At 42.7% G+C, this 13,794-nt stretch overlaps 1 protein-coding gene across 3 annotated transcripts; it reads right to left on the bottom strand.

Moving 5' to 3' along the window:
* Positions 1 to 8,413: 8,413 nt before the first annotated feature.
* On the bottom strand, positions 8,414 to 11,647 carry fignl1 (fidgetin-like 1). Of its 3 annotated transcripts, none has more exons than XM_020534773.2 (2): positions 11,540 to 11,647; positions 8,414 to 10,996 (listed from the first exon to the last, which is right to left on the bottom strand). In XM_020534773.2, the coding sequence occupies exon 2, from the start codon at positions 10,984 to 10,986 to the stop codon at positions 8,839 to 8,841; it is 2,148 nt and encodes a 715-aa protein (XP_020390362.2). In that variant the 5' UTR covers positions 10,987 to 10,996; positions 11,540 to 11,647; the 3' UTR covers positions 8,414 to 8,838. The 3 variants fall into 3 exon arrangements, with proteins under 3 accessions (XP_020390362.2, XP_048471709.1, XP_048471703.1); XM_048615752.1 differs by having other exon boundaries at positions 11,489 to 11,586; XM_048615746.1 differs by lacking the exon at positions 11,540 to 11,647 and adding an exon at positions 11,306 to 11,439.
* Positions 11,648 to 13,794: the final 2,147 nt, after the last annotated feature.

Below are 13,794 nucleotides of genomic sequence, written 5' to 3'. Positions count from 1 at the left end.
TGCTGTTGGGACCCATAACCTTTGCAGTGTCCAGTGCCTTCAGCTGTTATTTGATATCATATAGAGAGAATTGAGAAGGTTGGTGACTCGAGTCTGTGTTACTGGGGACCTATGAGATGGATCAGCCATTCAGCACAGAAATGGCATGGTGGCTCAGTGGTTAGCACTGCTGCCTCACAATGCCAGGTTCAATTCCACCCTCAGGTGACTGCCTGTGTGAGGTTTGCACATTCTCCCCGTGTCTGCATGGGTTTCCTCCCACAGTCTCAAGATGTGCAGGCTAGGTGGATTGGCTATGCTAAATTGCCTGTAGTATTTAGGGATGTGTAGATTAGTGGGATGGGTCTGGTTGAGATGCACTGAGGGTCAGTGTGGACTTGTTGGGCCAAAGGGCCTTTTTTCACACTGTAAGGATTCTCTGATTCTCACTTTTGATTTATTGCAGTCACATGCACCTAGGTACAGTGAAAAGCTTTGTTTTGCCAGCAGTACAGGCAGATCATAGCAAACAAGGACAAGAGATCAAAGTGTGCTTAGACAGCATGAGGCATACAAGTTACACTGCACAGAAAGTGCGTATAGCAAAATCAACATTGAAGACAAATGCAAATATTTCAGCCTTGTTTTTTGCACTGTTATGCTGGGTTTCCCCATCATTTGGGATGGAGATATCTGTGCAGCCTCCACATCCTGTTACTTGTTGATTTGTCCATCACAATTCACAATTGGATGAGACAGGACCGCAGTGCCTAAATCTGATCCATCATTTGTGGCATTTCTCAACTCTATATTTGTATGCTGTTTTGGCTATTTGGCATCAAATAGTCCTATGTTTTTGCACCAGCAAGTTTTCACCTTATTTTTAGGTATACCTGGTGCTGCTCCTGATATGCCCTCCTGCACTTTTCATTGAACCAGAGATGATCTCTTGGCATGACAACAATGGTAGAGTGGGAGATATGCTACAGAATGAATTTACAAATCGTAATTGAAAACAATTTTACTGTGACTGCTGGCCCACAGTGTGTTGCTAGATCTATTCAAATTTAGCATAGCAGTAGTGTCACACAACACAATGGAGTGTACCATCTCAAGGACTATGCAGTGATCACCCCTGCCAATACCATCACAAATGGATATGTCTCCAACAGGTAGATTAGTGAGAATGAAGATAAGTAGGTTTTTCCCTTTGTTGTTTGCTTGAGTACTTGCCACAGACCCATCCCGCAGCTATGCCTTATAGGACTTAATCAGATTGGTCAGTACTAAGCCACTCTTGGTGATGGAAATTGAAGTCACAAGTTTAAAATCACAAATCTACATCGCCTTCAAGCATTTAGAACCAGTGTCACAAAACCATATCTGTCAGTTTGCATTGCTATTCAACAATGATAACCACAATACAAACAGATTGCATCTCACACACTAAAACACTTCCTAACTCATACGGGACAACATTCCATATAGCCAGTTTTCCTGGCATCTAAATGGTAGGGAGTAGACATAGCTACATGTCTATTTCCTAGTGGAGGAGACAGTGGTCGCCATCATTGAAACAACTGTGGCTGAGCACATAGCCATTAGTGGGACTGACACGGTTGAAAATGACAGTATCCCTCTACCTAGTCCACCTTTTCATATATTACTTCCCTTCATCCCATAATCTCTTCTAATTTACAAGTTACATATGATGTAAGCATGCACTTCTTGGTTTCTTCCTTCTCTGCACAGACCTACCTTTGTGCTATTTGATTTCCACATACTCAAGTACCTGCAATATGGCCAAGAAGTGGTGGAAAAGCTAGAGGTAGAAAAGCAGGAACACAGTGATGAAGAAATACCGTGACTTGCTCTGAAACTCACACCCAGCAGCTCAGATAACAGAAAGCTTAGTCATAGGTAGGTCATCAGACACCAGACAAGGGCCTGCAGAAAGGGTAGGAACAATTATAATAGCAGAAGGTGATGTTGTGCATAAGTTTTTCTGTCGATTTAGATTAGACTTTGATGAAGAAGCTATGCAAGGTCAGTGATGAGCGTGCAGTTAAATGTCTGGCGCAAAGCTGATTATCTATGTAGTGTGAAGCTTGGTACTACCTTGGTACCCAGCTTTGCAATGGGCTTGGCCCCTTCTTATCTAGTGCGCAACTTGTAGTCAAATCCATTAACACATTTTTTATTATACTATCTTTTTCTCGGCATGCGAACATCACAGGAAAAGCCAGCATTATTGCCTATCTGTAAGTGCCCTTGAGGCACTGATGTTGAGCCACCTTCTTGAACCACTGCAGTCCCGCATGGTGCAGGTAGAGATTTGGTGGTATTAGAAAGGGGGCTCGAAGGATTTTTACTCAGGAACATCAAAGGAATAATACATTCCACATCATGAAGCTGCGTAACCTGAAAAGAAATTGCATATCATGTTGTTGCCATGCATCTGTTGCCCTTTTCCCCCTGATGTGAGAGTTCATTATTTTGGACGGTGTATGGAAGATGTGTCAAATTACTGCAGTGCACCTTGCTGATTGCTCACAGTGTTGCTATTATGTGCTGGTGATGCAGTGAGCAAAAGCTTAAGATATTAGACGAAATGCCAATCAAGCTGGCTGCTCTGCCCTGGATACTAACCTAAATAACTCCTGCAAAGATAATCCAGTTCTGAAGTGGCATTTAGTGAATGATGTCTTAGCTTTCAATGCAGCACAAGCAAAATCCACCCATCGATGCTGAGTGGATGTTCTGTAAGATTTTGGTGTTCACTTTAGTTTCAAGGACAAGCATATATCACAAAAAGTTAGCTTACAAGTTCAATAGATAATTGGGAAGACAAATGGAATGTTGGCCTTTATTTCAAATAGAATAGGGCATAAAATAGGAAAATCTTGCTAAAACTACACAAAGCACTAGTTATACCACACCTATAACACAGTGAATAGTTTTGGTCCCTTTATTTAAGGAATTATATAGTGTCGTTGAAGACAGTTTAGAGACATTTCACTAGGTTTATCCTGGGCATACAGGGATTTTCTTATCAGGAAAGGTTGAGATAGTTGGGCTTGTCTTCGTCAGAGTCTAGAAGAATGACAGGTGGCCTTATTGAAGCATAAGATTTTTTGGAGGCTTGATAGAGTAGATTGTTTCCTTTTGTGGGAGAATATAGGGCCAGAAAACATAATCTTAAGAATAAGAAGTCATCTATTTAAGAAAGAGATGAGGAGGAATTTCTTCTTTCAGATAATCAGATCAGCCACTAACTCATTGAATGGTGGAACAGATCCACCAGGACAAATGGCTGACTTTTGTTACTCCATTTTATGTTCTTATGGTCCTAAGTCAATTACAATTACAGATTGAATTTAGAGAGCCAATCTAAGAGTTTACTTACCCTGATTGGTTACAAGGCACATTCCAGTTACAATAACGATTTCACAAGTTTTACAGAACATATTAAGTTCATCTCAATTTATCAACTGCTAAAAAGTTTCAAAAAAGGAATGAAACCAAATGGACCACTGGGCACTAGAAAAAACATCGGCAAATAAAGCTGTTTTGACGCTGCAAAGTCTTCTGCGCTAACATCTGGGGGGATAATGCCAAAATTGGGAAAGCTGTCTTGGAGACTAGCTGGGCAAGAGGTTGACATAGTCACACTCGTGGAATCATATCTTTCAAAGTCCCAGACACCATCACTACATTTATCCTGTCCTACTGGCAATAGACCTGGACATAACTTGGACAGGCCATACCTAGGAGAGATGGCAGCACAGTGGTATACAGTTGGGAAGGAATTGCCTAGGGAGTCCTCAACATTGAGCCTCTGAAGTCTCATGGCATCATGTCAAACAAGGGCAATAAAACCTCCTGCTAATTATCATGTACCACCCACTCTTGGTTGATGAATCAGCATTCGTCCATATTGAACACCACTTGGAGGAAGCATCAAGGATGGCAAGGGCACAGAATGGATTCCAGGTGGGGGACTTCAATGTCCACCACCAGGAGTGACTCAGCAGTACCACTATTGATGGAGCTGGTCAGGTCATACAGGACTAGCTGCTAGACTGTGGCTGCGGAAGATGTTGAAGGAACCAACAAGAGGGAAAAACATACTTGACCTCATCCTCACCAGTTTGCTGTAAGAAAGACTACCACACAGTCTTTGTGGAGACAAAGTCCCACTTCCACATTGAGAATACCTTACATTATGTCGTGTCTAAAAGTGACAGAATTCAAACAGATCCAGAAACTCGAGACTGGGCAACCATAAAGTGTCATGGACTATCAGCAGCAGCAAAATCATATTTCAAGAGTCTTCAAGCTCATGGCCTGGCATATCTCCCATTTTATCATTACCAAATTACCGTCAACTAAAGGGGTCGACCCTGGTTCGATGACGTTTGCAGGGGAGCACGTCAAGAGCACACTAAGGTATACCTAAAAGTGAGGTGCCAACCTGATGAAGCTACACAACTAAACCATTTGCAGGGCAACAGCATTCGTAATCAACAGAGCTAAGCAATTCCACAACCAACAGATCAGATCTTACTTCTGCAGTCTTACCACATCCGATTGTGAATAGTGGTGGACAATTAAAGAATTTACAAGAGGAGAAGGTTGCACAAATATCCCCATCCTCAATAATGGGGGTTCAGTGCAAAAGATAAGGCTGAAACATTTGCAACAATCTACAACCAGAAGTGCCAAGTGGATGATCTAACTCAGCCTCCTCCAGAGGTGCCCAGCATCTCAGTTGTTGGCCTTCAGCCAATTCTATTCATTCCATGTGACATCAAAAAACAGTTGAAGGCAATAGATACTGCAAAGACAATGGTCCCTGACAATATTTCAACAATAGTACTGAAGGCTTGTGTTCCAGAACTTTCCACACCCCTAGTCGAGCTGTTCCAGTGCAGCTATAAAACACTGACATCTATCCAACAATGTAGAAAATTGCCCAGGTATGTCCTGTACACAAAAAGCAGGATAAAACCAATCAGGCCAGTAACTGCCCCATCAGTCTACTCTTGATCATCAATAAAGTGACGGAAGGTGTGATCAGTGTTATCAATTATCACATGCTCAACAATACACCCCTATTCGTGGATAACCAGTTTGGGTTCTACTAGGGTCACTCAGCTGCTGACCTGATTACAGCCTTGGTTTAAACATGGATGAAAGAACTGAATTCCAGAGGTGAAGTGAGACTGACTGCTCTTGACATTAAGGACCTATTTGACTGCGTGTGGCATCATGGGGCCCTAGCAGAGCTGAAGTTAATGAGAATCAGGCAGAAAAGTCTCCACTGGTTAGTTATACCTGGCGCAAAGGATGGTGTGGCTGTTGGAACAGCTATTAAGGAGGGTCACTGGCCCTGAAATGTTAACTATTATTTCTCTCCAGAAATGCTGCCAGGCTTGCTGAGATTTTCCAGCAACTTCTGTTTTTGTTTCAAATCACCTCAATACTCTAGTAAAAGCAAAATATTGCAGATGCTAAAAGTCTGAAATGAAGTGCTGGAGAAAGTCAGCAGGTCTGGAAACATCTATGGAGAAAGAAACAGTTACCATTGAATCCAATATCTCTTCTCTAATACCTTAATTCTCTGCTAACACAGTAAGGAATGCTGAAAGACCTACTCATACTATCAGATCAAATCTCTTATTCTATCCCATAATGTATCTACTTTTATTGTGTTTAGTGCTAACAGCATATTATGTCAATGGCAGCCAAGCATCAGCCACTATAATATAGGCTGGTGCAAAGTAACCACTTAAAATCACTGCCTTTTCTTGGGAATCCACCCCTTTTATAGCCCTGTCTTCTCATTGTCTTTTTATAACCAACATAGTTCATAAAGCTGTCAGTAATAATTATCCAAAATCTTCTTCCAACTGATCTTCCCGCTGCTTTAATGCGAGCTTTGGATGACACAAGGGAAACTTAAGAGCATGCAGTATCTATCCCTGTTCTTGCAGCATTTCTTTTCATTTAATCCATAAAGCATTTTGGTTCAAGTCCTATTACTTCTTGCACATCACCAGCATTTCGAATATTTTTGAAGAAAAAAATCAGAGTTAACATTTCGAGTCCACTGATCCTTCCTCAGAACTGGTGGTAGCTGGGAAAACGTCAGCTTATATGCAGAAAATAGGGAGGGGGATGGGGAAACAGAGTAAATGATAGGATAAAAGGTAGAGCCTGAAGAGAGAGAAGAGCAGTTGGATAGACAAAGGAGTTGATAACAACCTGGCTAGGAGTGAATATCTGTTAATAGGGACTGTTAGTGACTAACAATAGGTAGTGTGTAATGGCAGGCTATGTGATAACCAGGCCTGGTGTGTGGGGTAGGGGGCTAGGACATGGGAGAGTTTAGGCCCTAAAATTATTGAACTCAATATTGAGTCCAGAGGGCTGCAGGGTCCCCATGCGGAAAATGAGCTGTTGTTCTTCCAACTTGCGCTGAGCTTTGCTGCAGCACTGTAGCAAGCCTGAGACAGAGATGTTGGCCAGGGAACAGGGTGGTGTGTTAAAGTGGCAGTAAACTAGAACTCAGGGTCTTCTTTGCAATCAGAACATAGATGTTCTGCAATGCAGTCAACAAGTCTACGCTTCATTTCCCCAATGTAGAGGATATATTGTGAGCAGCGAATGTAGTAGACTAGATTCTGGGAAGTGCAGGTGAAGTGTTGCTTCACCCGGAAGGTATGTTTGGGCCCTTGGATACTGGGGAGAGAGGAGGTAAATAGGCAGGTGTTGCACCTTCACCAGTTGCAGAGGAAGGTGCCATGGGGCTGTGAGGGGAATGTTGGGAGTGAAGGAAGAGTGGACCAAGGTGACCTGGAGGGAACAGTCCCTGCAGAAGGCACACAAGAGAGGGGAGGGTGTTTGGTGGAGGCATCTCGCTGGAGGTGGCAGAAACAGCGTCTGATGATCTTCTGGATGTGGATGGTGGTCGGATGATAGGTAAGGACAAGGGGAACCCTTTCATTGTTGCAGGAGGGAAGATATGGAGTGAGGACAGAAGTGCGGGAGGTGGGTTGGACCTGGTTGAGCGCCCTGTCGACAATGGAGCTGGGGAATCCTTGATTGAGGAAGAAGGTGGACATTTTGGAAGCTCCCTTGTCGAGTTGGCCTCATCTAAACATATGCGATGGAGACAGAGGAACTGAGAGAATGGGATGGAGTCTTTACAGGAAGCAGGGTGTGAGGATGCATAGTCCAGGTAGCGGTGGAAGTCAGTAGGTTTATAATGTATATTAGTGGCCAGTCTATCCCCAGAAACGGAAACAGAGATGTCGAGGAAGGGAAGGGAGGAATCAGAGATAGACCAGGTGAAAGTGAGAGCAGGGTGGAAATTGGAAGCGAAATTGATGAACTTTTCCAACTCCTGACAAGAGAGGGAAGCAGCACAGACGATATCATCGATATATCAGAGAAAGAGTTGTGGGTGGGGGCCGAATTAGGACTGGAACAAGGAATGTTCCACATACCCCATGAAGAGATAGGCATAACCAGGGGCCATGCAGGTACCCATGACCACTCCTCTGACCCAAAGAAAATGAGGGGAGTTAAAAGAGAAGTTGTTGAGGGTGAGGACAAGCTCAGCCAAGCAGAGTAGGGTGGTGGTGGGTGGGCACGGTTCAGGTCTTTGCTTCAGGAAGAAGTGGAGAGCCCCAAGACCCTCCTGGTGGGGAATGGACATGTAAAGTGACTTCACATCCATAGTAAAGAGGACCCTGCAGCCCTCCGGACTCAATATCAAGTTCAATAATTTTAGGGCCTAAACTCTCCCGTGTCCTAGACCCCTACCCCACTCACCAGGCCTTGTTATCACATAGCCTGCCATAACACACTACCTATTGTTAGTCACTAACAGTCCCTATTAACAGCTCTTCACTCTCCTAGCCAGGTTGTTATTAACTCCTTTGTCTATCCAACTGCTCTTCTCTCTCTCTCTCTCTCTCTTTGGGCTCTATCCTTTATCTATCATTTACTCCCAACCCGACACCCCTCCCTATTTTCTGCATATAAACCAATGTTTTCCCAGCTACATCAGTTCTGAGGAAGGGTCACTAGTCCCAAAACATTAACACCAATTTTTTTTTTCAGAGATGCTGCCAACCTGCTGAGCTTGTCCAGTAACTTCTATTTTTGTTCCTGATTTACAGCATCCGCAGTTCATTCGGTTTTTATCACTTATTTCTGTTTTATTACATGCTCTTCTTTTGACATCGGGGACTAGTGTTTTTGTTTAGCCTTGGAATAATTTAAAAGGTCTCAACTGTTCATTGGCATTTGTGTTATCCCTGCTAAAAAGGTCAGCCTCATGCATATATTTCAAACCCTCCTCCATTTTTGTAAATGTAGCTGCTTTGTAATCTAAAAAATAGCAAGAAGTTATCAGTCACCTTTGTCTGGATGGCAAATTATGGATTTGCGTACATTGTTCATTAATGTTAGATTGAAGACAAAGACAAAACAGCAGGTAGCAGATGAACAATTACATCGACGCCATTACTTAACAAAAAAAATCACCAACTAGTAAACCCAGTCATAAAGTTCAAAATTAAACATAAATAGGGGACTAGTTTATATGATATTGTTTGACAGAGGTAGCGAAGGTTTCTGCAGCCTGAATTATGACAATGTGCTGTCAAACAGAACAAAGCAATTTAAACTGATTTAAATATAATTACTTTCCTGAAAGCATTGCCATAAAAGATATCTTTACTATATTTGCTTCAGAGAATAAACATCCAACATCACAAAAGTAACTTTATAAAATTCTGAAAGATGTCAACCTGTGTGCTCTTAAATTTCTATGTAAATTTTCCATAGTCATCTGCCACAACCAAATGTTTTATTCCATTCCTCATACAGTTCAAGGTCTTTCAGAGACACACTTGGCCGCACATTTACCAATGCATTTTTAAAGTCTATAAATGCAATAGGCCGTACTTGGTCCGGTGTGATAGTGGAAATGTCTGCTATCTGAATGCTGCGGATTGGCCCCAAGGCTGCCTCACGACAAAGCTGAGTCATGTCAGCCCCTGAATATCCTTCAGATTGTTCAATGATCAACTCCAATTCCTCTGGACTCAGTGAACAGTTTTCATGAGACATCAACTTCATTACTATTTGCCTCCTTGCAGATATTTCTGGCAAAGGGATGTACAGTCTTTTGACCAGGCGGCGACGAGCTGCCTCATCTATTTCTTGGGGTCGGTTTGTGGCTCCCACCACAAGAATACGATCATCTGCTGAAGTAGCCGCACCATCTAACTGCACTAAGAACTCCGTTTTTATTCTTCTCGAAGAATCATGTTCACCGTCAACTCTTTGAGACAAAAGAGAATCAATTTCATCAATGAAGATGACTGCAGGCTGGTGGCAGCGTGCTACAGCAAACATCGCACGTACCATTTTTTCACCTTCTCCAACCCACTTGGAAGTTAGTGATGAAGCACTGATGCTGAAGAAAGTTGCCCCTGACTGGCATGCGATGCACTTACCAATTAGAGTTTTACCTGTTCCAGGTGGGCCAAATAAAAGAATTCCTTTGGGTGGACCACGGAGACCAGTAAAAATATCTGGTCTCAGCATTGGCCAAACCACTATCTCCTTAATTGTTGTTTTAGCAAACTCCAGCCCAGCTATATCATCCCAGTTCACTGGGGGGCCATGGTCCATGATCTCACTCATAATAAGTTGAATCATTTTTGGCTCAAGGTTCTTCAAACGCTCATCCACAGGTAGGGAGGCTTCAGAAGAATTGTTCTCTTGAGGCACTGAAGACAGTCCACTATTTTCATCTCCATTATCTTGTTTTGATACTGGAGAAACAAATTTACCAAATAAGCCACGTGACCTGACTGTGCCCAAAGACTTCTTTGAACTATTATACAACGTTGATACTGGTAGTCGCTGAGATTGAGATGGATTTCCAAACTTTTTCTGTTGAACTACATGTAGTTGCTCCTTTGCGGTTTTAAAACTAGTCATGAAACCTTCATCAGCAGCAGAACTACCATCAGATCTCGTATTTCTAGTCACATTATCGAAATTCTTTTGCTTATAATTAGTCCAGTTTCGGTTTTGAAAATGGCCATATGTCATGTCGGTATACGAATCACAATCTCTGGATATCTGGGAAGACTTTCTCTTAGATGTGCTACCTGGCACATCAAGGGCCAAATTGCTATTAACAGGCATACACTGGCCAGATATAGTTCCTATTTGAGGTACAGTACAATATGCCTCTTTGCTCGATCCAAATAAAGGGTCACCATGGAGGTTTTTAGAAGTTGCTGATGAAAATGTACCCATAGACTTTAAGACACTAGCGCCATCAGCCACTGGCTGAGCAGCTGAGAGATCTTGCACCATTTTTGTACATGTAAAGGCACCAACTGTGGAGTACTTGTCTGAAGTATTGTCTTCGTTAACATTTCTTGAAGGTACGTCAGGGGACAAAATTAAACTTTTAGTTTTAGGAACTGATTCTTTTGTATCACTGTGTGATGTAGTTTCTATTTTATGACAGTCTAAATTGGCCACATGATTGGTTTTACCGACTACTATTGAAGCATCGGACGCGGATACCAACAAGTCCCGAGCTATTTTGCCAGATTTAAACATCTCCTGCACACTTTTTAATTTGAAAATACTGTTTTCAGTCAAAGATGACTGCCACTGATTGCTTTCATTCTTTTGGCATCTTGACAAAGCGAGAACACTGTCAGCATAATTATTCAGGCCGATCTCTGCATTGTCCGAGTCAATAATGGCTGCATATTTTTCAGTGCATCTCCTAAATGAGCTGGCAGCACAGTCCCAGGTGATATCAGAGTTTACCCATGCATAATGTAACTGTAAAATTTGTCCACGATAAGCATCAGCCCTCTGTCCAGGTGTGCAATCATTGGAAGTGATATTGAAATAATGTTTCTGCCATTCGCTGAGGTGTAGCGCATCAGCAGGCTGCATTCTACTGAACCTAAGTAAAAGAGAAAGCAGAATTAAAAATGGCTTTGATTTGGCACTAATTAATTGCACTGTATTTTTCTACCATAACTTTTCTATAACAAAAGCTCCATTAACCACAGTCAAACACATTGGCTTAGCCTGCGCCGCTGTGGGGCATGAAATGGCTTGGTCCAAACCAGCAACAAAGTAGATGATGTTTTCAATGTTTCCTAAGTACCTTTCTGGTTTGGTTCAGCTAGCAACTTCTTTTTGAGCCGGCATTGTGTGTGTGTTTAAAACCCCAAGGTGGGGCGCTGCAAGTAGGAAAAAAGGTGTTTACCTCAGGTGCAGAGCCACAGGAAGGATTCTCTAGCCGCCAACCCCCTATCACCATGACTCTGCAGCCATTACGGGTGCCCTCTTCTATCAAACCTGACCAAATGCACAAAGCCACCCCCAGCCCCTACAAACCACCCTGACCTTTGACCCAGCGCGAGATCCCCTCTCCAACAGTCACCCTGACCTTTGACCCTGCGCGAGGAAACCCTCTCCAACCGTCACCCTGACCCCTGACCTATTTCTCCAGCTCGGGCACGGACGCTCTCAACGGCTCGAATCCCGCGCTGCTGCTAAGGATCATCGAGTGAGAGGAAAGATGGCGGGGGGAATGAGGGTTCGCGAGTCGCCGGCCGCCTGCGCACTCAGCGCCACCTAGAGGCTCAAACCCGAGTCAATGCCGGAGCGCGGAAATCATGGTGTGCTTTGAATCCTTCGAATTGGCAGGTATGATAAACGAAATTAATAACGTCTGAAAAGGGAACACGCAAGAAAGAAAACGATACACAGCCAGTTCATCGGGACGTAAGCTGAAAAGCAAAAACAGAAATTGCTGGAAAAGCTCAGCAGGTCTGATACCATTAGTGCAGAGAAATCAGAGTTAACGTTTCGGGTTAAATTTCCAGCAATTTCTGCTTTTGTTTCTGACTTCCAGCATCCACTGTTGTTTCGGCCTTTATTGAGCTGAGAAATGCTTGATGAAGAGGAGCAGCTGAGTTGTTTTGATTATGTGACAATGCAATATTTAAATTAATGTTTCCATTAATATCAATATGATTGTGATAGCAGATAAGGACTGGTTTAGGATTTATTCACAAACAAGGCACAATCAACTCAAACAAGATAAAGCGAGAGAAAACTGATCTTCGTTTCAGCTGTCCCTTCCCCACTGAACTTTATTCTATTTCTCCTACTTTTGCCCAGTCTCTTCCCACTTGCAGTCCTGATTCTTCTACATCATTCAACACCTCTATCCCTCATCAGGACAATCCGAGGTCTCTAAACTTCTTCCATAAGCTTATAACAGTCCCTTTGTGTCACTACCCTCTTCACTGAGCTTGTTCTCACATTGATCAGTTCCATCTAAGAATTAAGAGCAGAACTAGACCACCAAGCCTCTCTAACCTGCTCTGCAACACAATAAGATCATGTTTGTTTTGAATTCCATATTCCCATTTACCTAGGATAACTTTTGATTCCATTGTCTGTCAAAAATCTACATTGTTCCAACTTAAAAGTATTCATTGACTCCACTTATATCAACTTCTGAAGCAGAGAGTACTAAACTTACACAACCCTCCGAGATTAAAACATACTTATTTCTATCATAAAAGGATGACCCCTAATTTTAATACAGTTTCCATTTAAAACTGAAACAATTTTTGGGAGGCACAGTCAATCAGTGGTTAGCATTGCTGTCTCACAGTGTCAGGGACCCAGGTTCGAATCAACCCTCGGGCGACTGTGTGGCGTTTGCACATTCTCCTTGTGTCTCTGAGTTTCCTGCGGGTGCTCCAGTATCTTCCCACAGTCCAAAGATGGTTAGGTGGATTGGCTATATTAAATTGCCCATAGGGTTCAGGGGTGTGCAGGCTTGGTGGATTAATCATGGGAAATGCAGAGTTGCACAGATAGGTTAGAGAGTTATAGCTGGGTGGAATGTTCTTTGGAGGGCTGGTGCGGGCTTGATGGGCCAAATGGTCTTCTTCCACACTGTAAGGATTCTAGATGCTAGAGATCAAAAACAATATCAGAAATTGTTGGCAAAACTCAGTAGGTCTGGCTGTGACAATAAAGCAAAGTTAACATTTGGAGTCTGGTTCTAATAAAGAGTCACTGGACTCGAAATGCTAACTCTTGTTTTATTACCACAGAGGCTGCCAGACTTGCTGAGTTTCACCAACAATTTCTGTTTGTGTTCCCCTAATACTGAACTCATCCACAACAGGAAACATCCTTTTCACCCTTACCATGTCAAGCCTGTTCAGGATCTTATACATTCTAATCTAGTCAGCCCTTACTCTTCCAAACTCCAATGAAAACAAACTGAACTTGTCCAAACTTTCCTCATAAGATAACCAGCTCATGCCTGGTATCAGTCTAGTTAGGCATCTTCTGAACTATCTCCTATGCATTTACATCCTTCCTTAAAAATGGAGACCAAACGCACATGCAGTTTTCAAGGTGTATTCTGGAGAAGTACCAGACGATTGGAAACATGCTATTGTGACACCCCTATTCAAAAAGGGAGGGAGGCAAAAAGTGGGAAACTATCGGCCAATTGGCCTAACATGTATTGTTGGAAAAGTATTGGAATCAATTAGTAAGTATTGGTAGAACATTTGGGAAATCCTAATCTAATCAAGCATGGCTTCACTGAAGGGAAATTGTGTCTGACTAATTTATTATAGTTTTTCAAAGAAGTCTTAACCAGAGTGGAAAGTGGGGAACCAGTAGATGTGTTGTATTTAGACTTAAAATCATGGAATGTCT

This window comes from Rhincodon typus, chromosome 2, assembly GCF_021869965.1.
Source record: "Rhincodon typus isolate 14 chromosome 2, sRhiTyp1.1, whole genome shotgun sequence".
NCBI classification, from domain to species: domain Eukaryota; kingdom Metazoa; phylum Chordata; class Chondrichthyes; order Orectolobiformes; family Rhincodontidae; genus Rhincodon; species Rhincodon typus.
This window is presented reverse-complemented; position numbering and strand designations above follow the sequence as displayed.